Source organism: Lathyrus oleraceus, chromosome 2 (assembly GCF_024323335.1).
Source record: "Lathyrus oleraceus cultivar Zhongwan6 chromosome 2, CAAS_Psat_ZW6_1.0, whole genome shotgun sequence".
Taxonomy (NCBI): Eukaryota; Viridiplantae; Streptophyta; class Magnoliopsida; order Fabales; family Fabaceae; genus Lathyrus; species Lathyrus oleraceus.
This window is the reverse complement of record NC_066580.1, coordinates 382,491,745-382,516,528: the sequence shown is the minus strand read 5'-3', so window position 1 is coordinate 382,516,528 and position 24,784 is coordinate 382,491,745. Positions and strand designations below refer to the sequence as shown.

Here is a 24,784-nt window from a genome sequence, read left to right as displayed (position 1 = left end):
GCCCATGGTAACATAGGGTGTGGTAGTATGTGCCTTCGTTACTATCATGGGCTGATAGCCATGGGAAAAACACAGTAGTATGCAACATATCACTACAGTTGTAGAATCCAACTGTGGTAAAATCAGGAGGTCATGGATTCGATACCCTGAGTTAGCATTTTTAGAGATTTTTAGACATTTCACAACGGTTTAACAACTCAACCATAGTAAACAAGTTAACGTACAACATTTCACCACGGTTATAGCTTCTAACTATGGTGATATATTTATTTGAGTTTATTATAACTTATGTGGAATGTTTAGTTCACCAACAACTCAATAAACATATATCCTTTCAATCTAATTTAGAAATTAATGTTAACATTAGAAGGTCGTGGTGCTAACTCCCGTGTCTTATTTTCAATAAGAACACCATATTCATCTTTCATGACCATTTTATAATATGTGGATACTAAGGAGTTGTGAGACTTAAAGTTGCCACATTACAGTCCGGTGGTCAATTATGGGAGAGAATGGATGGTTGGCTAAAGGAGGATTAGGTGTAGGTATTTGATGGAGAGAAGTCGTGTTAGGCATAATGGTGAGTTCTGGAGAAAAAGTTTATGATTGTGGAGTTGGAGATAATGTTGGTTGATGTGTAGTTATGGTGATGAAGGAGTGTATGGTGAGTGATGTTATTATGGCGGTGGAGGTTAGTTGGGTGAGGTAGATTCATTCCTAGAAAGTGGTGATGAATGTTGAAGAAGATGATAAACAAAAGGTTATTGTTATAGATCTGAATCTAGTTTGACACCATAATAGAATAATTGTCTTACCTTCTTCGCACGTGTGTGTGTATATATATATATATATATATATATATATATATATATATATATATATATATATATATATATATATATATATATATATATATATATATATATATATATATATATTATATATATATATATATATATATATATATATATATATATATATATATATATATATATATATATATATATATATATATATATAAGTGTTGAATCAGTATTGATTCTACAAAATTAAATCCGATTTAATTTATATTAAAATATTATTAAATACTATTTAATTTACATAAAACCTATTTTATTTACATTAAATATTACTAAAGACTAAAAATATTACATGTCTTATAGTAATGTAAAAAACAGTTCAGACGGAAATTCAATGTCAATTTTTTACTTAAATTTATGTTATTGACTTAAATTAATATATTATAAATATTTTAATTTTTATTTAGAAGATGTAAACAAAATTAAATTTAGTTAACTAGTTGATTATTGTTAAACTTTTGTTTCTTATATAAATTGTATGTTTCAACACATTTTTATATGACTTGTTTCTAGAAAAATTATTATAGAAAATTGAAGGGTACAAAATTAGTGTTACTGTATTATAACGATTTTGTTGAGTTTGATATTATTTTTGTATAGTTTTTGTAAACACATATAGAGCTTTTGTTCGTTATTGTGTGAGAACTTCATTGTATTAAACTTGTGTTAATTTGCTTTCTTAGAAGCAATCTTGTAAACACATTCTTGTAAATCTCATTTGTTTGAGTTTATTCCTTGAGTGACTAGGTTTTAGTCAGATAAACTCAATAAGACAAATGCGGGTTGTCTTTGTGGTGTCTGTAATCAGTTTCGATTATAGTGGATTAAGTCCTTGTTGAGAAGGCAAAATCACATTGGCGGGTGGACTGTAGGTAGCTTTGTTAACAGCGAATCAGGATAAAAATAATTGTGTTGTTTTTCTTGTTCGTTTTACTATTTGATTGTGTTGGTTTTAAAAAAGATTTCTTTTCTAGAAACCCAATTTAACCCTTCCCTCTTTTTCTTGTGTTTCTTGCCACCTTCACTTAGATTCAAAGATATCCTGACTTGGCCATCAAGTCGCCACATGTTTTGATATTTTGGATCTACTAGTAGCCACATCGTCGTCCCCTTTCCGACGCTCTTTATCCGTGAGATCTGAAGATGAACTCCATTGCAATTTGACGACACTATCCTGGATTGAACAGTAATGAAATATGTATATCTAGTTTCCTTATCATTTACTCTAGAACTAGATTTGGCATGTACTCCACCCATCGCTAGTTGTTGCCTAATTTGCTAGATGTGCGAGTTTTTCTCTTCTCACCTCTACTCATCCTATGCGCTTGAAACCTCCCTTCATGTTCATCTTAAAACTTGTCAAACCAGTCGAGTTTCCATTTCCGCTTGACCATTCAAGTGCAGTGTTACATGTTGTGACGATAGGGATGAATTTCAAACATTGTGTCAGAAGTTCGGTTCCTCTGTCGTGATAACATTGATCCATAACTTCTTTCGGTTTAGTTTTTTTTATAGGATGAGGTCTGAAAGTAAAAAATCGTTATTGATATAATGTTCCTTTCACGATCTCCCTAATTATAAGACTTGGAATAGATGTCGGATCGGAAGGTTCGAAGGAGCTTCTTAGCGCGAGGTCGAGGTGAATTTCTTTTTCCTAGAGTGATTTAGTTGTGATCTGGCTTTTGTACCAAATGAGAAGTAATCGTGGAATTTTGTAGGAACCAGTTGTCGTTTCACACAAATGGTGTCACTGTTCCGTACGGGAACCATAATTATGATTGATTCGTAGCGATGGACTCCTCATGCGATGGTATGAATCACCAACATGTCGGTGTTCGGATGGACCTTCAAGGTTAGTACTCCAACGGTCAAGTTAGTTATAGAGTCCAAGAATGGATAAAAAATGTACGTTTGAAAAGAAAATGTATATGTTATATTTTACGTATGCCAGTTATATATGATGGATAATTTTAATTAGTTTTCCCTTATTGAGCACGATAGATCTTACTCGTATCGAGCTTTTAGTCGATTAAAACCAAAAATATTTTAAAAATTATAAATTTAACTAATCAATAAGTAACCATCAAACATTTGTCCAATATATAATTTGTATATATTTTTTAAAATCAAAGATCAAATCCAATAAAAATAAGAGATGAAGAATACAAGTGGGACCAAACAAAAACTCTTTAGAAATAGTTTTAATCTAGGGGTATCAACTTTTTCTAACAAGAAATCACCCAAACATAAATATGAGAAACACTATATAATTTGTATGTTTAAAAAAAATTATGATTCATTTTTAAAATTTCTAAAAATGTAATACGAATAATATAGTGATATAAAAAAAGACAAATTTGACAATTGACAGCTTGCAATTTTTTAGAATAAACAAAAATGTGTAAGGGTTCTTTTAAGAAAATAATGACATATCACAAAATTTAATTATATTGCGTGAATGGTTATAAAAAAATGGACAACTCAGTTTTTTTGAATAAATAGAATTTTATCCTATAAAGGACATGACAATTAGAATTAGAAATATGTTGAAGGATTCATTTGTATTTTTGATAATAGTTAATTTTCTAAATAAAAAATATTAACAAATATCCATTCAACGTAGAAACTAGTCAAAATAGATACCTGTTATTTAGTAATAGAGGATAAAAGTAATACAATTAAAATTATAATAGGTTTTTTAAGTTATTTTTTTAATAGATTTAACATTTAAGTTTTTTTTAACAACTTTTATTTTTAGAATGATTTATATATCATTTTTCTCGTATTTTGAATATTTAAAAACATATGAATGACGTATTTCTGATTGTACTTCATTATTTTTAGACAAACAATTAATAGACAGACAATTCACCACCTTGACAGGACGATTAAGATTTTTAAATTCAATTATTTTTGACAAGTTTGTCCGTTCCATTTATTTTTAACCGATTTAAGGTGGAGCAGGGTGGGGCGGACACCATGTTTTGCCATCCCTAATTTCCCTAATTTCAATGAAACAATATATTACAGTAGTGACACAAACTAAAAATCGACTAAAATAAGGTTCAATAACATACTTTTAATAAAATTGATAAAATACAATAAACTCTTTTTATTCAATAACGTGATAGAAATTCACAAACTGAAATTTTGGGTCAAATACATATAATTGCATTCAACCAAATAATATTGACTTCAAACACAATAGAAAAACAACTCTAATTTCTTTTTCAAAAAACAAAAAACAAAATTCTATTATCTCATCAATTGAATCAAATCTCATTTTTATCAAATTCGATGCAAATGAATAAAATAATTTTATTTTTATTTAAAATTTTAAAAAGTATATTTATGCATATAATTATTTGGTAAATATTTGTTTTTACACTGGTAAATATTTTTAAGAAGTACAATAATACTCAAGCTACCTATCAATGGATAAAATAAGTAAGAATACTATGTGCTAGGCCCATTTAATTTTATATCTATATTTTCCTTATCAATTTTGTATCTATATAAATGTGGGGAAACTAAGCCAGAGACAGAGTTCTAGCTATCAGGTAAGAAAGAACTCGTTTCCTTAGATAAGCAATTTACATTCAACAATTTTTGAGTTCTTTGCAAATAATCCTTCGAGAATTAGTGTATAGAATAGAACCAGAATTACTCATACTTTTTGTTTCTCTTTCAGGGTGCTGTGATGGAAGGGAAGACAATATTATTGTCAATATGGGGTACATGGTTTGCACTACTTGGAATCATCTTCATTCTCCAGATAACTTTTATGAGAGGTAATTAATCAATAAACTCTTTTTTCTGTTATATAAAAATTAAAGTTAGTTTTAGTTTAGTTGTGAATTTTATTTTAAAAGGTTTTATTTAACAGTAAAATATTATATCAAGAATATTAAGATATTATATATAAATGTTATATTTAACCTCAAAGATGGCTCTGCCAATTTTAATCAATTATATTAAGATTAATCCATGCAAGTATTGTTCTATATACTATTTTGTTTTTGCTTACTGTTTTTCTTAGATGCTTACAATTCTTAGATGGCTATATATATATATATATATATATTATTTTACTCATGTGATAGATTTTTGTTGGTTCTATAGTTTAAAAAAATTCAATAACTTGTTTGATTAACTTTCATGGCAATTGAGTACTAACATGTCTTTAAGATGTGTATTGTTAATTTAAAAATTACATTTATAGATAACAAACTTTTATATTAATAAAATACTTGAATTTAATTATTTTTATTTTTAGAAATTTTGACTATGCTTTTTTAGTTAAGATTTTTAACTAAAAAATTCATTGAGAAGATCATTTTTTAAAATTACATTTTTAGATAACAAACTTTTATGTTCTCTTCTATAGTAAAATACTTGATATTTAATTATTTTTAATTTTAGAAATTTCGCCCATTCTTTTTTAATTATGATTTCTTAAAAAATATTGAGAAGAACATTTTTAAAATTACTAATCATAGATGACAAATATCTAGGCTCTCTTGTATAGTAAATCTTGATATTTAGTTATTTTTATTTTTAGAAATTTCAACAATGCTTTTTAATTATAACTTTTTTAAATATTGAGCAATTATGAATTGATTTTATTATAGATTTCAAATCAGTTTTAAAATATCAATTACAATAATTTAATAAATGATTTTATACTTTAAAAAACCTACAAAAATTAAGTTAAAATATATTTATTTTACTAAAAATGTTACTGTTAGGTTTAAAAGACCTAATTATAAATTTCAGTCTAGATATTGATATATTTGGTCAGCCTCTCAAGCACACAATCCACAAAATGTATACAGTTTCTGAAAAATAATTTCTTATAGAAAAAGTAAACTTTACTTTTACGAGTGTATAACAAAATTATAAAGTTTTATTTTTGACTTATAGTAGTCGTTATTTAATATTTACAATATAAGTCAAGGATGATTTTAATTTGCAGTCCTTTTTTATTAATTAGACCATTTGATTGTTATTATAAATATATTTGACTTTTATTATGTATATATTATCAATTGTTTAATTACAAAAAACAAAATTAATTTTCCTTATAATAGTAAGGAGAAAACTTATATTATAGATAATTTTTTCGATATGATTTTGACTATTTTTCAACAAAAATATAATAAGTGTATAATTTTTTCCTATATGTAATTTCCTTCTATTTTCACTTTCTGAAGTATATTTGTCATATTTTTATTGAATTTAATTAAAACCACCCCCTTAAGGAATCGTATCTAAATTTTCTCGAAATAGTAATTGAAAGATGTATTGTGATAATCTCTTTAAATTATTTATTAACTTTATTGTATTATTTTTAAGAAAAAAATATTTATTCTTTTCTACATTAACCATATATGTTGAGCATATTTTTAGAATAATTTATTTATATAATTTCATTCTATATTTTTTCTGCCTTTTATAACTTAAATATTTTATTATTATTTTTAGAAAAAATCAATAAAAAATCAATTAGATTTATTTTTGTTTTTAATATAATAAAAAGTAATTATGGGAAAAAATATTTACAATTTTTTTATTTATGCAGATGTAACCAAACAAATGCTCTCAAACCTACACATAAATTCAAATTTGAAAGTCAATACTACAATAATCACATGCGACCGTTCTAATAAAGATTTTGATATATGTACCATGAATGATCCAACACTTTTAGATCAAACTTCATTAACTCTTTATACCTTGAACCCAAATACAAGAACTCAACCTCACACCCATGAGAAAATTCATCCTTATCCTCTAAAAAATAGTAAAGATGCAATGTCTTCTATTAGTGAAATCACTCTCACATCACATCCACAAAAATATTCATCTCAATGTGGTATAACACATCATAACCCAGCACTAGTATTTAGTGGGAGTGGATACACCGGAAACTTCTACCATGATATGAATGAAATTTTCATACCACTTTTTATCACCATCAATTCATTATCTCATGATCAAGATGTAATTCTTGTAATAATAAATAGTAAGATGTGGTGGTTAAAAAAGTACGCTGATTTACTATCTGCATTTAGTCGCCACCACATAATCATCCAGACAAATAACATAACAACAACACATTGTTTTCCCTCAGCAATCATAGGTTTGATAAAGCATGGACAATTGATCATAGACCCTAAATTGCTACCATACCCTAAAACTCTCTTTGATTTTCATGCATTCCTAAAAAATGCATATATAAAAAAGGACACCTCATTAATGTATCCTGACAATATGGATAGACCCCTTTTAACATTAGTGAGTAGAAAAGGAAATTCGCGTGTGATTTTTAATCAAGAAGAAGTCATCAAGTTAGCTGAAGATATAGGATTCAATGTACATGCTTTAGAGACAACAAAAGAGTCCTCAGTAGTTGATACTTATAGGTTGATTCATTCGAGCCATGTGATGTTAGGGGTGCATGGTGCAGGTCTAACAAATTTATTATTTCTTAGACAAGGTTCGGTGTTAGTTCAAATTGTGCCTATTGGACTTGAGTGGGCTTCAGAAACTTACTACAACAAACCAACTAAAATTTTGGGATTGGAATATGTTGAGTACAAAGTAGAGGCAAATGAAAGTAGTTTGTCTTGGAAATATGGAGCTGATAGTTTAGTGATTAATGATCCAGAAACTTTTCGTGATGGAAAATGGGCTAATCAACTCGTGTACTTGAAGAAACAAAATGTGATAATTGATTTAAGTAGATTTAAAAAATGCTTGACAGAAGTGTACAAAAAAGCTAAATTATTTATGAATACTAGTACTAGTTAGATAGTTTGTTAGACTTTTTTTCCATAGTTTTTTTTGTAACACCCTTCCCTCAATTTGATCGAGATTGTTGTGCCCTTTATTTGATTAAATAATAAATTAATGAATTTGTGTTCTTTAAATTTTATTGACATTGCATTCTTATTTAACTAAATTTCATTCCAATTTTTATATTAATCTATTTAAATCTTTTTAACAACAATAATAAAACAATCCACACAAATAATTTAATAAAATAATTAACATTTAGATCATGAATAATAGTTTGTTAAATCCTTATTCATAAGGCATATTTATTCAAATAAGTAAATCCTTCTTCATAATGCATATTTATTCAACTAAGTAGAAGAAATTACTTTACAATCCCATTTAATATGATTCGGAAGAAAAAAATTATATTGGTCAAAAAGTAAAGGTGTGTGTGGTATCCTTACAAGAGTAAGGGATACTCAGAGGCCTTAGTAAGTGTATAACATTTTTGGGTGGTAAGGGATTTCCCGCGGTGGCTAGAAGCCTTATATGGTTGTTTTACAGTGGTTTAGAGGACCTACTCATATCTTTCTCAAGGAAACTTTAAGTCCCTTAGGCGAGGAGTTTGGATAGCTTGTTCGATGGAAACTCTTAGTCCCACAAAAGAAGTTATATTAAGCCTAGTTGATGAGAGTATAAGTCCCTTAGGCAATGTGTCCTACCTCTCAGGTGGGACATCTATCAAGCCCTCAGACAACACTTTTAATTAAGTCTCTTAGGCTAGACTTCAATCACGTCTTTTGGGAGAGATTCATTTGTTGGATCTGACACGAGGAAACTCTCAGTCCCTCGGGCGTGGAGTTTATATAATTCATTCATATTGTCGTGGAAGGCTGCAAGGATATTCCCCATGTAGTTCAACATATGAAATATTACCTAAAGAGGTGGCAAGAATATTTTCCATGAAGTCCAACATACAAAGTATTGCTTTAAAAGGCGGCAAGGATCTTTTCCATGAAGTCCAACATACAAAATATTGCATTAAGAGGCGGCAAAGATCTTCGTCATAAAGTCCAGCATATGAAATATTGCCTTAAGAGGTAGGAAATATCTTCTCTATGTAGTCCAACATACAAAGTATTTCCTTAAGAAACAGAAATGATATCCGCCATGAAGTCCAATATACAAAATATTTCCTTAAGAGGCGGAAGTGATCTTTGCCACGAAGTCCAGCATACAACATATTGCCTTGAAAGGCGGAAATGATATTCGCCATGAAGTCTAACATGCAAAATATTGAGAAAATATTTGTGTGGATCATAAACATTCCAGAAATTATTCATAGGTAAAAATAATTATGTATCTCAAGAAATTACAATAATCTAACTGAAATTCTGGTATTAGATATGAGATGTCGAAGGTAATGTCACGACACTAATATCTGAGTTATGCAAATAGGATAAAGATAAAGAATTGTAATGCGAGAGACACAAGCAATTGTTAACTCAGTTCGGTCCAACTCACCTACATCTGGGGGCTACCAAGCCAGGAAGGAAATCCACTAAAATAGAATCAGTTCAAAGATCAGTTCAAAGACTCTCCGTACACTTCAACAAGTTACAGTCTTTCTCACCTAATCTCTACCCGTGCAATTTCTACCTAAGCACTCTTAGATATGAGAACCCACTCACTTCCTTACAATCACACCTGTGATCTTAAACAACAATCCCTTGAGAAAAGAAAATACTTTTCAATAACACACTCTTGATTTTACTTCACAGTTTCAATCAAGAAGACACACTCTTGATCTTGCTTAACAACTTTGATCAAGAAGACACACACTTGATCTTGCTTCACAGCTTTGATCAAGTAGACACACACTCTTGCTTAACAACTTTAGAGTGACAAATTACAACCACAAATCAGACCAATTCAATCATCAATGGATGACTTGAATGGCTTACAAGTCTCACGACTAAACAAGACACAAACCCTAGCTCTCTCTCAATATTTCGCTCTGTATTGGTTGTGTGTTAAAACAGGTTCTCCAAGTCCCTTTTTATAGAAGCTTTCAGCTGGGATTGGACATCTTGAAAACCCTAAATTTATTTTCCAATCAAATCTTCTCATGACAGCTGGCTAGATCTCCTTGGAAAATAAGTAAATCAGGTTGTAATCCATGATTGAATGCGCCTGCAAATCAGATCTTCAATCATACATAGATTGCCATTAATTGTGCAATCAGAAAACACCAGACATTCACACTGAATATTCTGTGTACAGGATGTCATGACATCGGGTCTGACATCCTGGAATAATCCTGCATAATTCCATTATTCCATTATTAATTTCCAGCAGGTTCAACCATATCAGATGCCATGACATTGTGTATGATATCTTGAAACAATCCTGCATGATCATGTTTTCCATTTAAACTCCAACAGGTACATATCATCAGATGCCATGTCATTATGATATTCTGAAACAATCCTGCATGATCATGTTCTTGAACTCCAGCAGGTACATAGGATATCTCATGTTAAGACATCACACATAACATCTTGTGAACACTCTTTGTTTTACCAAAATTGCTGCCAACACTTAGAACCAACAAACTCCCCCTTTGGCAAATTTTGGCTAAAACATATATCTGTCCATTTTGTTCACAAGCAAACTATCAACAGTTAAACAACAATTTAAATAGCAGCAGCAGCAAACACAATTACTAGCTATAGCTACTAGTAATACACACAAGCACAAGGGTACTTCTTCTCCCCCTAAATTTGTGCTACACAAACAGAATTACTAGTTATAAAGGCAACTAGTAAAACACACAAATGCACAAGGGTACTACTTCTCCCCCTAAATCTGTGCAATACAAACATCTCCTTTAATAATAATAGCACATGTAACCACAACACCTGTAACAATCAGAATATCATTCTGACATCTGCTTCAACATGTTAACATTCAGAATTTCCTTCTGACATCTCCTTTAACATTCAGAATTTTCTTCTGACATCTCCTTCAACATGTTAACATTTAGAACCTCCTTCTGACATCTCCTTCAACATCACCTGTACAACACAGAGCTTGCACAGACCATCAGACATCTCCTCCAACATCTCAGAACAAAACACCATTCTGTCTTACATCAAACATTTACTCCAACATCACAGAACAGAACATCATTCTGTCTTACATCAGACATCTCCTCCAACATCACAGAACAGAACATCATAGAACATCATTCTATTCAACATCATCAGCTGTCATCTGTTTAGCCTAGCTAGCTACATCAGCACTGCAGATATCTATAACCACATATTTAACTGCAGCTCTCCACATAATCACTTCTCCCCCTTTTTAGTCAAAATTGACCAAAGGTGACTTAAAACATAAATGCTAGGAGATACACACCATAATTATACACAGCTGTAATAGCTGAGATAATTAGAAATCCATGGAACTCATTAAGAGCCCAAATATTACATCAAGGCATCAGTAAGGACTGCCACAAAATACAAACATTTCAACAGAAACAAAATATCCAAGCTTCCAAAACAGTCATAACAGCATCCAGAACAGCACACATGTCATCATAACAGGGAGACCATCACCACAACTTAGTCTGAGGAGGTAGCATCTTCTTCACTTTCAGATTCAGAACTGCCACTAGATTGATCTTGAGAATTAGACCTCTCACTTGAGGTATGGGCATCTGACTCCTTGGCTTCACCATCTTCCAGATGGAAGGAAATGTTGTCGAAATGCACAGTTGCAACCTTAGCTGGAGACTTTCTAACAGTTTGCCTTTTAGCAGGTGAGATGTCTGGGACATCGTCTTTGATATCATCTTTAAAATCAAAGCTTTCTCTGATTTTCCTCTTCTGAACCTCTACTTTACTCCATGATTTAAAAGGACCTACAGCAGCAGCCTTCCTACTAGTTCTAGCTGTCAACATCTCAACCACAATCTTGCCTTTCCTGGTTTTCATTTTCTTTGCAACACTTGGTTTCAAGTGATGAACCAAAGTGTCATCTTCCTCTTCTGAACTCGCTTCCTCCAAATCAATTACTCTCTCATCAGTGTCATGCTTCTTTCTTGGCCATTCTTTGACTTGACCAGCAGTGATTGTCCTACAGACTTCATTGTCTGTGGCTTCTAACTCAACAGCTCCTTCTGTTCCTCTCCCTAGGAACTTATTCATTATAGTTAGGGAGAACCTTACACACCTTCTTCTCACAAAGACCTTGCAGAATTCTTTGTTATTCTTGTCAAAAATATCCTATGGGATATTCACCACCACAAACTCCTCCACTAAACCTTCAAAACATTGGGGCAATGCACTAACTGTTTTCATCAAACCAACAAACTTGATTAATTCCATAACCTCCTTCACTTCTACAGCCTCCTTCCCTATCTCCCTTTCTATAACAACTCTCCTCTGTATAACAAATTTCCACTTTAATTGCTATAAATTCTCATGAATACAAATCCCCAATTCCCTCTTAAACATTCAAACTGATTAGCATCCAAAGCTTTTCTAAATATGTCAGCTAATTGCATTTCAGTAGTAACATGCTCTAGTGCTATGATTTTCTCTTCCATAAGTTCTCTAATAAAGTGATGACTAATATCAATGTGCTTTGTCCTGCTGTGCTAAACAGGATTTTTAGAAATAGTTGTAGCACTCAGGTTGTCACAGTACACTGTCCTGACATCTTGTGTGACATTGTGTTCAGTCACCATTAGTTTCAACCAACCCTGTTGAGAACAGCTACTTCCAACTGCTATGTATTCAGCTTTATATATAGCACAAACACCATTTTCATCTTTGAATACTTTCGAATGTGTAGGAGCAGGAGTCCTTGCACTCTTCATGCCAATCTTCTTAACATTGTTCTTGGCACATTTGCTTTGAGATAGAAAAATAGACTCTTCTATCTGCTTGACTTGTAGCCCAAGTCCAACAAAGCTCTTCCCAACTTCAGACTTCATTTGACGAGCAACATGTTCTACCATCTGATCTGACCTCCTACCAAACCCAATATTATCCACATATGTTTGAGCCACCATGAGCTTTTCTCCTTGAGGTTTCAGACAACAATCTTTGAAGATTTCAACCACATCAGATTTGTTTTTGGTCCAAATGTATCTGGAGAAATCATCCACCACTGCAAACTTCTTTCCACCAAGGCTTTCCACCTGCATGGGTCCCATCAACTTCATATGGAGGAGTTTCAACCCTTTGGAAGTGATGTTAAGTCTGAGTTTCTGGTGTGACATCATTGTCTGACATTTCCCACAAACTTTCAATTTGGGAGTTTCTCTAGCAGATATAATCATCTTCATCCCTTTCTCCTTGACTAAGGTACATTTTGAGGAGTGACTAATTTGAGAGTTCCACATGTAACAGTTGTCTTTGGTTCTGACTCCTTCCATGATTACTTCACTTTCTTTGTTGGTAATCAGACATTCAGATTAGTGAAGTTAACATTTAGACCTTGGTCACATAGTTGACTGATGCTTATTAGATTTGCAGTCAAGCCTTTGACAAGTAGGACCTTGTCAAGTTTCGGAACTTCAGGGCATTCAAGCTTTCCTATCCCCTTGATTTCACCCTTTGCTCCATCACCAAAGGTTACATAGCTTATGGCATGAGGATGAAGGTCAGTTAGCAGGTCTTTATTTCCAGTCATGTGTCTAGAGCATCCACTATCAAAATACCAATCTTCTTTGGCTGAGACTCTGAGGGGAATGTGAGCTATTAGACTTGTAACATTAGTCTTAGGAACTCATTCCTTCTTGTTGACAGGCCTGTGCTATTTGGGTCTGGGTTGATAGTGAGTCTGATGATGAACAGGGCTAGGATAACCATACAGCTTATAGCAGAAGGGCTTCGGGTGACCAAATTTCCCACAGTAATGGCATCTCCATCTTTGGTGTTTCCCTTTCTGCTGTCTTCTCTTCTGATGTTGTGACATATGATGTGACATCACAGGTTTGCTTTTACTATGGCTACATTTAGGTTTGGCTTGAGGTTTGCAACCAGTGTAACTGCACTCAGGCTTAGATTCATTATACCCAATGCCAGATTTGTCTCCTGTTATTTTTCCAGTTTGGAGAATCTTGTCTAGGGAGTCAGATCCATTGTTTAACATTCTTACATACTTGGTCATCTCTTCTAGTTTAGAATTCAAGAACATAGATTCAGTTTTTAACTTGGAGATGGTTTCCACATGGTCTGCCTTCTCATTCTCCAGATGTACTATCTTCTAGCTTTCAACTTGTTGACTTTCATCTAGCTTGGCATTCAGAACCACTGCTTCTGTTTTTAATTTGGAGATGGTTTCCAAGTGTTCTACCTTTTCATTCTCAAGTTGAGTTATTTCCTTCTTCTGGCTTTCAACCTGTTTACACAACTCTACACTTTTGTGACACAGCTTTCTGTAGGTAGTGGCCAACTCTTCAAAGGTTACTTCATCATTACTTGAGTCTTCATCAGAACCCCATCTTCCAGTCAAGGCAGTTGCCAGATTTGCAGATTCTTCTGTTTCACTCTCATCAAACCAAGTGGCAGCAAGACTCATCTTCTGCTTCTTGAGGTAGGTTCCACATTCAGTTCTAATGTGTCCATACCCATCACATTCATATCACTGAACTCCTTTTTCTTCTTTGGGCTTTTCATCTGACCTTGTTCTTCTTCTAATATTGTTGGATTTACTAATGTCAGATGCGATGTTCTTGACATTAACCTTAGATCTTACATCCATCTTTTTCACAAACTTGTTGAACTGTCTTCCCAGCATTGCTGCATCATCTGCCAGATCTTCATCAATATCTGGACCACCTTCCTCCTCTTCCTCCTCAGTGTTTGACTTGAATGCTATGCTTTTGGCTTTCTTTTCAGATCCATCACACATTCCCATCTCAAATGTTTAAAGGGATCCAATTAGCTCATCAACTCTCATATTGGAAATGTCTTGAGACTCTTCTATGGCTGTCACTTTCATGGCAAATCTCTTAGGGAGTGACCTGAGTATTTTCCTCACTAATTTTTCATCTGACATCTTCTCACCCAGGGCTCTTGAGGCATTAGCAATTTCAAGGATATTCATATGAAATTCCTGAATATTTTCATCTTCTTTCATCCTTAAATTTTCAAACTTGGTAGTGAGAAGTTGTAGTCTAGACATCTTCACTCTAGAGGTGCCTTCATGAGTGGTTTTGAGAATGTCCCAAGCATCTTTAGCCACTTCACAGTTGTTTACCAATCTGAAGATATACTTATCTACACCATTGAACATAGCATTCAATGCTTTAGAGTTCCCAAGGGCTAGGTCATCCTCCTCCTTGGTCCATTGTTCTTCAACCTTCTTATCAATAATAGCTTCTCCATTCTTGGTAACAACTGGATGTTCCCAGTATGTTAACACAGCCTTCCAAGCCTTATTATCCAGAGATTTTAGGAAGGCTACCATTCGAGGTTTCCAGTAGTCATAGTTGGATCCATCCAAAATTGGTGGCCTGTGAACAGATCCTCCATCTCTCTCCATTGTACCAGAAAGTATTGTCCCTAGATCTCACCCAGAACCAGAGCAGGATGACTGCTCTGATACCAATTGAAATTCTGGTATCAGATATGAGATGTCGAAGGTAATGTCACGACACTAATATCTGAGTTATGCAAACAGGATAAAGATAAAGAATTGTAATGCGAGAGACACAAGCAATTGTTAACCCAGTTCGGTCCAACTCACCTACATCTGGGGGCTACCAAGCCAGGAAGGAAATCCACTAAAATAGAATCAGTTCAAAGACTCTCCGTACACTTCAACAAGTTACAGTCTTTCTCACCTAATCTCTACCCGTGCAATTTCTACCTAAGCACTCTTAGATATGAGAACCCACTTACTTCCTTACAATCACACCTGTGATCTTAAACAACAATCCCTTGAAAAAAGAAAACACTTTTCAATAACACACTCTTGATTTTACTTCACAGTTTCAATCAAGAAGACACACTCTGGATCTTGCTTAACAGCTTTGATCAAGAAGACACACACTTGATCTTGCTTCACAACTTTGATCAAGTAGACACACACTCTTTCTTAACAGCTTTAGAGTGACAAATTACAACCACAAATCAGACCAATTCAATCATCAATGGTGACTTGAATGGCTTACAAGTCTCACGACTAAACAAGATACAAACCCTAGCTCTCTCTCAATATTTCGCTCTGTATTGGTTGTATGTTAAAATAGGTTCTCCAAGTCCCTTTTTATAGAAGCTTTCAGATGGGCTTGGACATCTTGAAAACCCTAAATCTATTTTCCAATCAAATCTTCTCATGACAGCTGGTTAGATCTCCTTGGAAAATAAGTAAATCAGGTTGTAATCCATGATTGAATGCGCCTGCAAATCAGATCTTCAATCATACATAGATTGTCATTAACTGTGCAATCACAAAACACCAGACATTCACACTGAATGTTATGTGTACAGGATGTCATGACATCGGGTCTGACATCCTGGAATAATCCTGCATAAGTCCATAACTCCATTATTAATTTCCAGCAGGTACAACCATATCAGATGCCATGACATTGTATATGACATCTTGAAACAATCATGCATGATCATGTTTTCCATTTGAACTCCAGCAGGTACATATCATCAGATGCCATGTCATTATGACATTCTGAAACAATTCTGCATGATCATGTTTTTGAACTCCAGCAGGTACATAGGATATCTCATGTTAAGACATCACACATAACATCTTGTGAACACTCTTTGTTTTACCAAAATTGCTGTCAACACTTAGAACCAACACTAACTAAAATAATTTTAAAGATGGATAATGTTCCAAGTTCTAGGTAGGAGTTGTCAGTCTAATTTGATGTAACTTATATACCCGATATGGAAACTTTTGAAATATGTTATATGGTCCCTTTCATTTGGTTTGTAGTTTTCCATGTTATGTGGGCATAACTACTTACTTCAATACCAGGTCCCCTTCTCCCAACTCCCTCGAATTAACTTTGAAGTTGTATCTTCTGGTGACTCTATGATAGAGATTTATCGGATCATTTGCCCAATTTGGATTAAGTATAATGAGTAAAATTAGGGCCCAAATTAGTTTAAAATATTCAATTGTTGGTTGGAACACCCTAAGTTCCTTCCTTTTGTGGAAAAAATATGGAAAGCTTCTAAGATTCATGCAAAGCGGATTTCATTTTGTTAGAAAAGTTGAAGATCTTAAATATGAAGTTTAGGGAGTGGAATAGGGAGGTTATTGGTATTTTAGACCTAGAGCTGGAAGAAACGGTGAAGAGTCTCAATGATTTAGATCATCAAGTAGCTGACGAGTCTTTGGTCATTGATCCGCTTAGCTTGGCAGAGCTTAGGCGTGAAGCCTCTAGTAAAGTTTGAGAATATTTGCATTTTAAGGAGAGCATTCTTAGACAAAAATCAAGACATAAGTGGATTAAAGAGGGGGACTCAAACACCAAATTTTTCTAGGGTTTCATGAAGACTAGATTCTATAGAAATAAACATTGTTGGCCTTGATACATAAGGAAAAAGGGTGTCTAAAGTTGAGGATATTAAGCTGGTAGTCCATAATCACTTTGAAGAAAGATTTAAAGAGTCTCACAAGAGGAAACCTACTATTGAAGGAGTTAACTTTAAGCAGCTAAATTCATATGAGATTAGAGGATTGGAAGCTCATTTTTTGTTCGAGGAAGTAAAAGATGTGATTTTGAGAGATTTAGGGAATAAGAGTCCAGGCCCAAAAGCTCATTCTTTAAATTTTGTTGGGAGATTCTTAAGAAAGACACCATGAGATTTGTGAATGAATTTTATTGGAACGTCGAGATTCCTAAGAAAATTATGGCGTTGTTTTAAGCTTTTATTCCAAAGAAGGAAAACCCTTGATTAGTGAAAGAATACAAACCTATTTCTTTGATTGTAAGTTTGTATGGGATCCTTGCAAATCTTTTATTCAATAAATTGAAGAAGGTGATGAATGGTTTGATCTCTAAGCCACAATCGACTTTTTTTTGCTCAAAGTTACATGTTTGATGGCATTATGGTTTTGAACGATGTGGTGGATTACTCTAAAATGTTTAATAAAAAATGCCGTCTTTTGAAAATTGACTTTGAAAAATCCTTTGACAATGTCTCTTGGGAGTATCTCCATTTTATTTTGAAGAGACCGGGGTTTGGAAATTCTTGAATGCGGTGGATGAAAGCACTAGTTTTCTCAAGCTCGATGTCGGTCCTTGTGAATGGGAGTCCCAGCAAAGACTTTGACATTGAAAGGGGTATTCTCCAAGGAGACCCAATTTTTCCTTTTCTTTTTTATTGGCAGTGCAAGATCTTGCAGTTCTTGTTTCTAATTCGTCTCATCAAGGTCATTTTCAGGGATTTAAGTTCGATGTTGACCTGAAATTTGAATTGCTTCAATTCGCGGATGACACGGTTGTTATTACGGGTGACTCTTTAGAAAATATTTGGAGTATAAAATCTATTCTAAGGGGGTATGAAATGACTTCCGGTATGAGTGTAAATTATAATAAAAACAACTTATTTGGAGTTAACATTGTTGCTTCATATCTGCAAGCAACTTATATGTTTTTAGCTTGCAAAATAAGATCCTTCCCTTTTTTTAATTTCCTTGGAACTCCCATTGGCGTGAGCCCGAGGAGGAGATCTACTTGTAATCCTGTACTGGACAAGCTGAGATGGAAGTTGGTAGTTTGGCAAGGCAGAAATTTATCATTGGGAGGAGGGGTTACTCTCTTGAATGCAGTCATCAATAATTGTCTAATTTTATTCTTATCTTTCTTCAAATCTCCTAATATAGTTATTCAATAAATATTGAAGATCCAATGAACTTTTTTATAGGGTGGATCAACCTTGAAAAAGAAAATAAATTGAGTTATTTGATATTTAATTACTTTTTTGTTTTAGAAATTTTAAGGTCCATAGACAACAAACTTTTAAGGTCTCTTGTATATTAAAATATTTGATATTTAATTATTTTTTAGTTTTAGAAATTTTTAGAATGCTTTTTTAATTATGTTATTTTTTAAAAAAATAATGAGAAGAACATTTTTAAAAATTATACTTATAGATAACAGACTTTTAAGTTCTCCTCTATAATAAAATATGTACTTAACATTTAACCATTTTTTATTTTTAGAAATTTCAACAACGCTCTTTTAAATATATTTTTCTAAATATTGAGAAGAGCACAAAATATATATAATTTCTGAAAAAATTATATTATAAAAAAGTTAAATTTTACGAGTCTATAACAAAATTCTAAAGTTTTATTTTTGACTCAATACTCAACTTTGATTCTACTCATACTTATTTAATATTTACAATTGAAGTTAAAGTCAATGATAATTTAATTTGCGGTCCTTTTTTATTAATTAGACCATTTATTTGTTATTATAAATAAAATTAACTTTTATTATGTGTATACATCAATTGTTTAATTAACAATTTATTTATTTTTACTTATATTAGTAATTGAAGAATGTACTATGATAATATTTTTTAATTATTTATTAACTTTATTGCATTATTTTTAAGAATTTTTTTTTATTCTTTTCTACATTAACCATATATTGAGCGTATTTTTAGAATAATTTATTTATATAACATTCTTTTCTTTTCTTTTTTGCCTGTATAACATAGATATTTTTTATTTTTTTTAGAAAAAGTCAATAATAATATAATAAAATCAATTAGGTTTATTTTGGTTTTTAATATAATAACAAGTAATTATGGAAAAAAAATATTTACAAAATCTTAAAATATTAGATATCAGTTGTTATTTATTTTTATACAAAATCATATTTTTTTATGCAAATGTAATTAGGCAAATGCTCTCAAACCCTGCACATAAATTTGAATTGGAAAGTTAATACTATAATAATCACATGTGGCCGTTCTAATAAAGATTTGACTTAATTGCAATTTTGATATCTCTATTTTACTCTTTTTTTTGTTTTGACCCACTATTTTAAAAATCATATTTTTTTTTGTTCTTGTTTAAGTTTTTGTGTTAGATTTTAGTCTTGTAAAAGGACCAAAATCCAACAAAAATTTAAAAAGTGGACTAAGATCGTGGCTTTTAAAATGAAGGGACCAAAATCCAAAAAAAAAGAAGATCAAAATTGCAATTAAACCTAAAGATTTTGATATATGTACAATGAATGGTCCAACACATTTAAATCAAACTTCGTTTGACTCTTTTTACCTTGAACCTAAATGCAAGTACTCAACCTCACACCTATGAGAAAATTCATCCCAATTAGTGAAATCACCCTCACATCATATCCTAAAAAATATTCATCTAAATATGGTGTAACACATCATAACCTTGCACTAGTATTTAGTGGGGGAATGGTTACACCGAAAACTTCTACAAACTTCTACCATGATATGAATGGAATTCTCATACCACTTTTCATCCCCATTTATTTATTATCTCCTGACGAAGATGCAATACGTATAATAATGGACAGTAAGGTATGGTGGTTTATAAAGTATGCTGATTTATTATCTGCATTTAGTCCCCACCACATAATCATCCAAACAAATAACATAACACGATAACACATTGTTTTTCCTTAGCAATTATAGATTTGATAAAGCATGAACAATTGATAATAGACCCTAAATTGCTACCATACCCTAAAATTCTCTTTGATATTCATGCATTCCTAAAAATTGCATATATATAAAAAAAAGACACTTCATTAATGTATCCCGACAATATGGGTAGACCCCTTTTAACATTGGTGAATAGAAAAGGACATTCGCGTGTGATTTTTAATCAAGAAGAAGTCATCAAGTTAGCTGAAGATATATGATTCAATGTACATGCTTTAAAGACAACAAGAGACTCCTCAGTAGCTGATACTTATAGGTTGATTCATTCAAGCCATGTGATGCTAGGGGTGCATGGTGTAGATCTAACAAATTTATTATTTCTTAGACAAGGATCGATGTTGGTTCAGATTGTGCCTATTGGACTTGAGTGGGCTTCAAAAACTTACTACAACAAACCAACTAAAATTTTAGGATTGAAATATGTTGAGTACAAAGTAGAGGCAAATGAAATGAGCTTATCTTGGAAATATGGAACTGATAGTTTAGTGATTAATGATCCATAAACTTTTCGTGATGGAAAATAATCTAATCAACTAGTGTACTTGAAGAAACAAAATGTGATCATTGATTTAAGTAGATTTAAAAAATGTTTAACTGAAGTGTACCAAAAAAACTAAATTATTTATGAATACTAGTACTAGTTAGATAGTTTATTAGACTTTTTTTCCATGGTTTTTTTTGTAACACCCTTCCCCCAATTTGATCTTTTTGTGTCTTTTATTTAATTAAATAATTAATTAATTAAATTTGTGTTCAATAAATTTTATTGACATTGCATTCTTAATTAACTAAATTTTAATCCAATTTTTATTGATCTATTTAAATCTTTTTTAGCAACAATAATAAAACAATCAACACTAATAATTTAATAAAATAATTAACATTTAGACCTTGAATGATAGTTTGTTAAATCCTTATTCATAATGCATAATTGTTCAACTAAGTAGAAGAAATTACTTTACAATCCCATTTAATATAACTCAGAAGAAAAAAAATTGTACTGGTCAAAAAGTTAAGGTGTGTGTGGTATCCTTACAAAGGTAAGGGATACTCAGAGGCCTTAATAAATTTATAACATTGGGCTTTCCCGCGGTGGCGAGTAGTCATATATGGTGGTTTTACTATGTTTACAATGGTTTATAGGATCTGTTCACGTGATGTGAGAGGCTCTATATGTAAGCGTATTGCTTAAAATGTTATGTGTAAGTTATCATATGTTCGTTCTCCCATTAGGGGGGAGATATTTGTATAGACCTTTAGGCCTAGGCTTTCCTTGGGAAGGATCCATGTCCACTAAATCATCGATGGATCGTTTAATCCCTATTTCCTAGGGAAGACATGGATCAGCTACTGACCACGACTTTTCTCTGACCAAGGAACATCCTTCCCCCTGTTTCCCATAACTGGGTGAGTAGAATGTACTTGGGGCGAGACGGTACCGCTTAGAGGGTGAAATAAGTGTGTCACCTCTCATAGGGGATGTAAAGCTCTTACCCTTGTTAGTGCCTTTACAATATAACATTACACATCCCTCAAGCATGAGGGATTTTGATAAATAAGGAAATGTTTTTTAGACCATAGAGCGTTGGAGTATCCCGAGGCCTAAGTTTCTAAGTTTCTTGGTGATATGTGTGATGAACCGGGAAGACTGGGCTTTAGGTTCTCAGGCGAAGTTACATATCCTGGCTAATGAGACTGTGAGTCCCTTAGGCGATGCTTTAGACCTCTCGGGTGGGACTTCTATCAAGCCCTTTGGCAAAAATTTAGACTAAGTCTCTTAGGATAGACTTCAGTCGTGCCTTCTGGGCAAGATTTGTATGTTGAATCCCGCCCGAGGAAACTCTAAGTTCCTTTGGCGAGGATTTTAGATGGCATGTTTGATGAGAACTCTTAGTCCCATAGGAGAAGTAATATTAAGTCTGGCTTATGAAACTATAAGTCCTTCAGGCGAGGCGATGAACCTTTTGGGTGAGACTTCTTTTAATCCTTCAAACAAGACTTCTAATTAAGTCTCTTAGGCTAGACTTTGGTCGAGCCTCTTGGGAGAGATTCATGTTTTAGGTCCCTCCCAAGGAAACACTAAGTCCCTCAGGCAAGAAGTTTAAATAGCCTATTTGATGGGAACTTTAAGTCCCAAATAAGAAGTTATATTAAGCCTGGATGATGTGACTATAAGTCCCTTGAGAGAGGCGTTGGACCTCTCGGGAGGGACTTCTATCAAGTACTTGGATAAGACTTTTAATTAAGTCACTTAGGATAGACTTCAGTTGTGCCTCTTAGGAGAGATTCATGTGTTGGATCTTGCTCAAGGAAAGTTTAAGTCCCTCGGGAGAGGAGTTTGGATAGCCTGTTCATTGGGAACTCTTACTCAAAATTGAATAGTTTGGGTAGCCTGTTCATTGTAACCATTTGATATTTTACATAACGATGTATTGACATCACTCATTTTAAGCTCGTTAGGCACAAATACTATATTCTATTTTTGGATAATTATTCAACTTTTTGTGGACATTTACCATCTCAAATAAATCTCAAGTATATTCATGTTTTCAAAAACTCCGAGCTTACATAAACACACAATTTCAACCGGAAATAAAAAACCATTCAATGTGACAATGGTCGTGAATATGTTAATATTATTTTTTTAAAAATGTATGAAAATAATGGAACCCATTTTCATTTGTCTTGCACTTATACATCTTCTAAAAATGATAAATCCGAACGAAAAATATATTCAATTAACAATATTATTCGAACATTATTAGTTCATGCATTATTAACCGCATATTTTTAGCATCATGCTCTAGAAATGACAACACACCTTTTGAATATTCTACCTAGCAAACCCATCAATTTTGAGTCACCTCTTAATATTTGTATAAAAAATACCTTTTTTTTTTCATCCATTATAATACATGAAACTAAACCTTGCTCTACACCACACGTCTTTCTTGCGTACCCGTCAAATCATAGAGGCTTGTCTAGATTTATCTTCAAATAAAATTATCATTCTTCATCATGTTATATTTTACGAAACCTCTTTTCCTTATGTAAATATTCATACCCCTCAACCCACTACATATACCTTCTTAGACAATGACTTATCCCCCTATATTATAGACCACCTTTTAACTCAAACTTAACCCAACCCAAATCCAAGTCAACTGACTCATCTGCTCCACCGGTGCCCCCAAATCCAAGTCAACTAACTTAAACTTAACCCAACCCAAATCCAAGTCAACTGACTCAAACTTAACCCAACCCAAATACAAATCACTATATGGACTCAAACATGCTCCTCGAGCTTGGTATAAGCGGTTTTCCGACTATGTTTTATCTACTGGTTTTTCTTAAAGCAAGTGTGGTCACTCCCTTTTCATCTACAAGAAAGATAATCACATGGCCTACATATTACTTTATGTTGATGATATTATCCTTACTACATCTACTGATGCTTTGTGACAATCTATCACTTCACTTCTCAGTTCCATATTTGTTATGAAATATTTGGGGCACCTGAGCTACTTCTTGGATATTGCGGTCACTCACAACCAAAAAGGTTTATTTCTCTCATCGAAAAAGTATGTCGAAGAAATTCTTACACACGTTGAAATATCTTCTTGTAAATCGTGTCTAACATCAGTCGATACAAAACAAAAGATGAGTGTCACACATAGCACTCAATATGATGATCAATTTCTCTATTATAACCTTGATCGGAAAAATAGCAAGTGTACTATTTTTACCGATGTAGTAATAAGGAGTTTTATTTCCAAGTATCGATCTCAGGGATTGCGTAGGAAATACTTATTTTAATTTGATTCTATCAGAACAAAAGGATAATGGTTTGGTTGTTTTGGAATTTATAATAGTAAACACAAAAATAGTAAAAGTAATTGATTAAGATAAAAGATGCTAGGGTGAGTGGTTGATTTAACCAGTTATGAATTCAGTCAAGATTTCCTTAATACATATGAAACATTCAATCACCTAACCTCAGAATGTTCTTACTTAAGTCCTTAAGGAAGAAACTATTAAACTACCAATTATTACTCAAATGTCCATTCAATTAATCATTGGTTTTAATCATACATAATATCAAGGTTTACGGTGATTTACGAAAGTTACTAGTCCTAGATGATGCATTCATAAACCCAATTGTGTGAAAAACCCTAAAAATCACAATCCTGTTATTGAAAGTCATAGATCAATTTGTATTTGTCCGATAAAAAAGCATAATAACATCACACAATTAAATTGAAATAAGTAACATAGTAATCAAGAAATCATTTGTTCAAATTCATAACATGCGATAACATCAGGACCACCCCCCTAGCATCGAGGGTGTTTAGCCTCTCATAGTACTTAAAGAATTCATAATGTAAAGATTAGACATTACAAAGAATTAGGAGATTTTGATCTTCAATGGTTGATGCCCTTGAATCT

General features: G+C 32.6%; 1 protein-coding gene and 1 pseudogene across 1 annotated transcript; both read left to right on the top strand.

The window, feature by feature from the left end:
- The first annotated feature begins 502 nt into the window (after window positions 1-502).
- Window positions 503-7,673, top strand: LOC127123362 (xylan glycosyltransferase MUCI21-like). Its single transcript, XM_051053586.1, has 4 exons — window positions 503-545; window positions 642-691; window positions 4,552-4,651; window positions 6,442-7,673. Exons 1-4 carry the CDS (start codon window positions 503-505, stop codon window positions 7,671-7,673), a joined length of 1,425 nt encoding a protein of 474 aa, XP_050909543.1.
- A 9,239-nt stretch (window positions 7,674-16,912) lies between these two features.
- Window positions 16,913-24,304, top strand: LOC127123361 (xylan glycosyltransferase MUCI21-like; annotated as a pseudogene).
- Window positions 24,305-24,784: the final 480 nt, after the last annotated feature.

Bases quoted from the DNA above. Each gene is read 5' to 3' on its own strand.
- LOC127123362 (XM_051053586.1), top strand. From the start codon at position 503: ATGGGAGAGAATGGATGGTTGGCTAAAGGAGGATTAGGTGTAG. The intron at 692-4,551 runs GTTAGTTGGGTG...TTTCTCTTTCAG, and splicing joins ATGTTATTATGGCGGTGGAG to GGTGCTGTGATGGAAGGGAA. The intron at 4,652-6,441 runs GTAATTAATCAA...TTATTTATGCAG, and splicing joins CCAGATAACTTTTATGAGAG to ATGTAACCAAACAAATGCTC.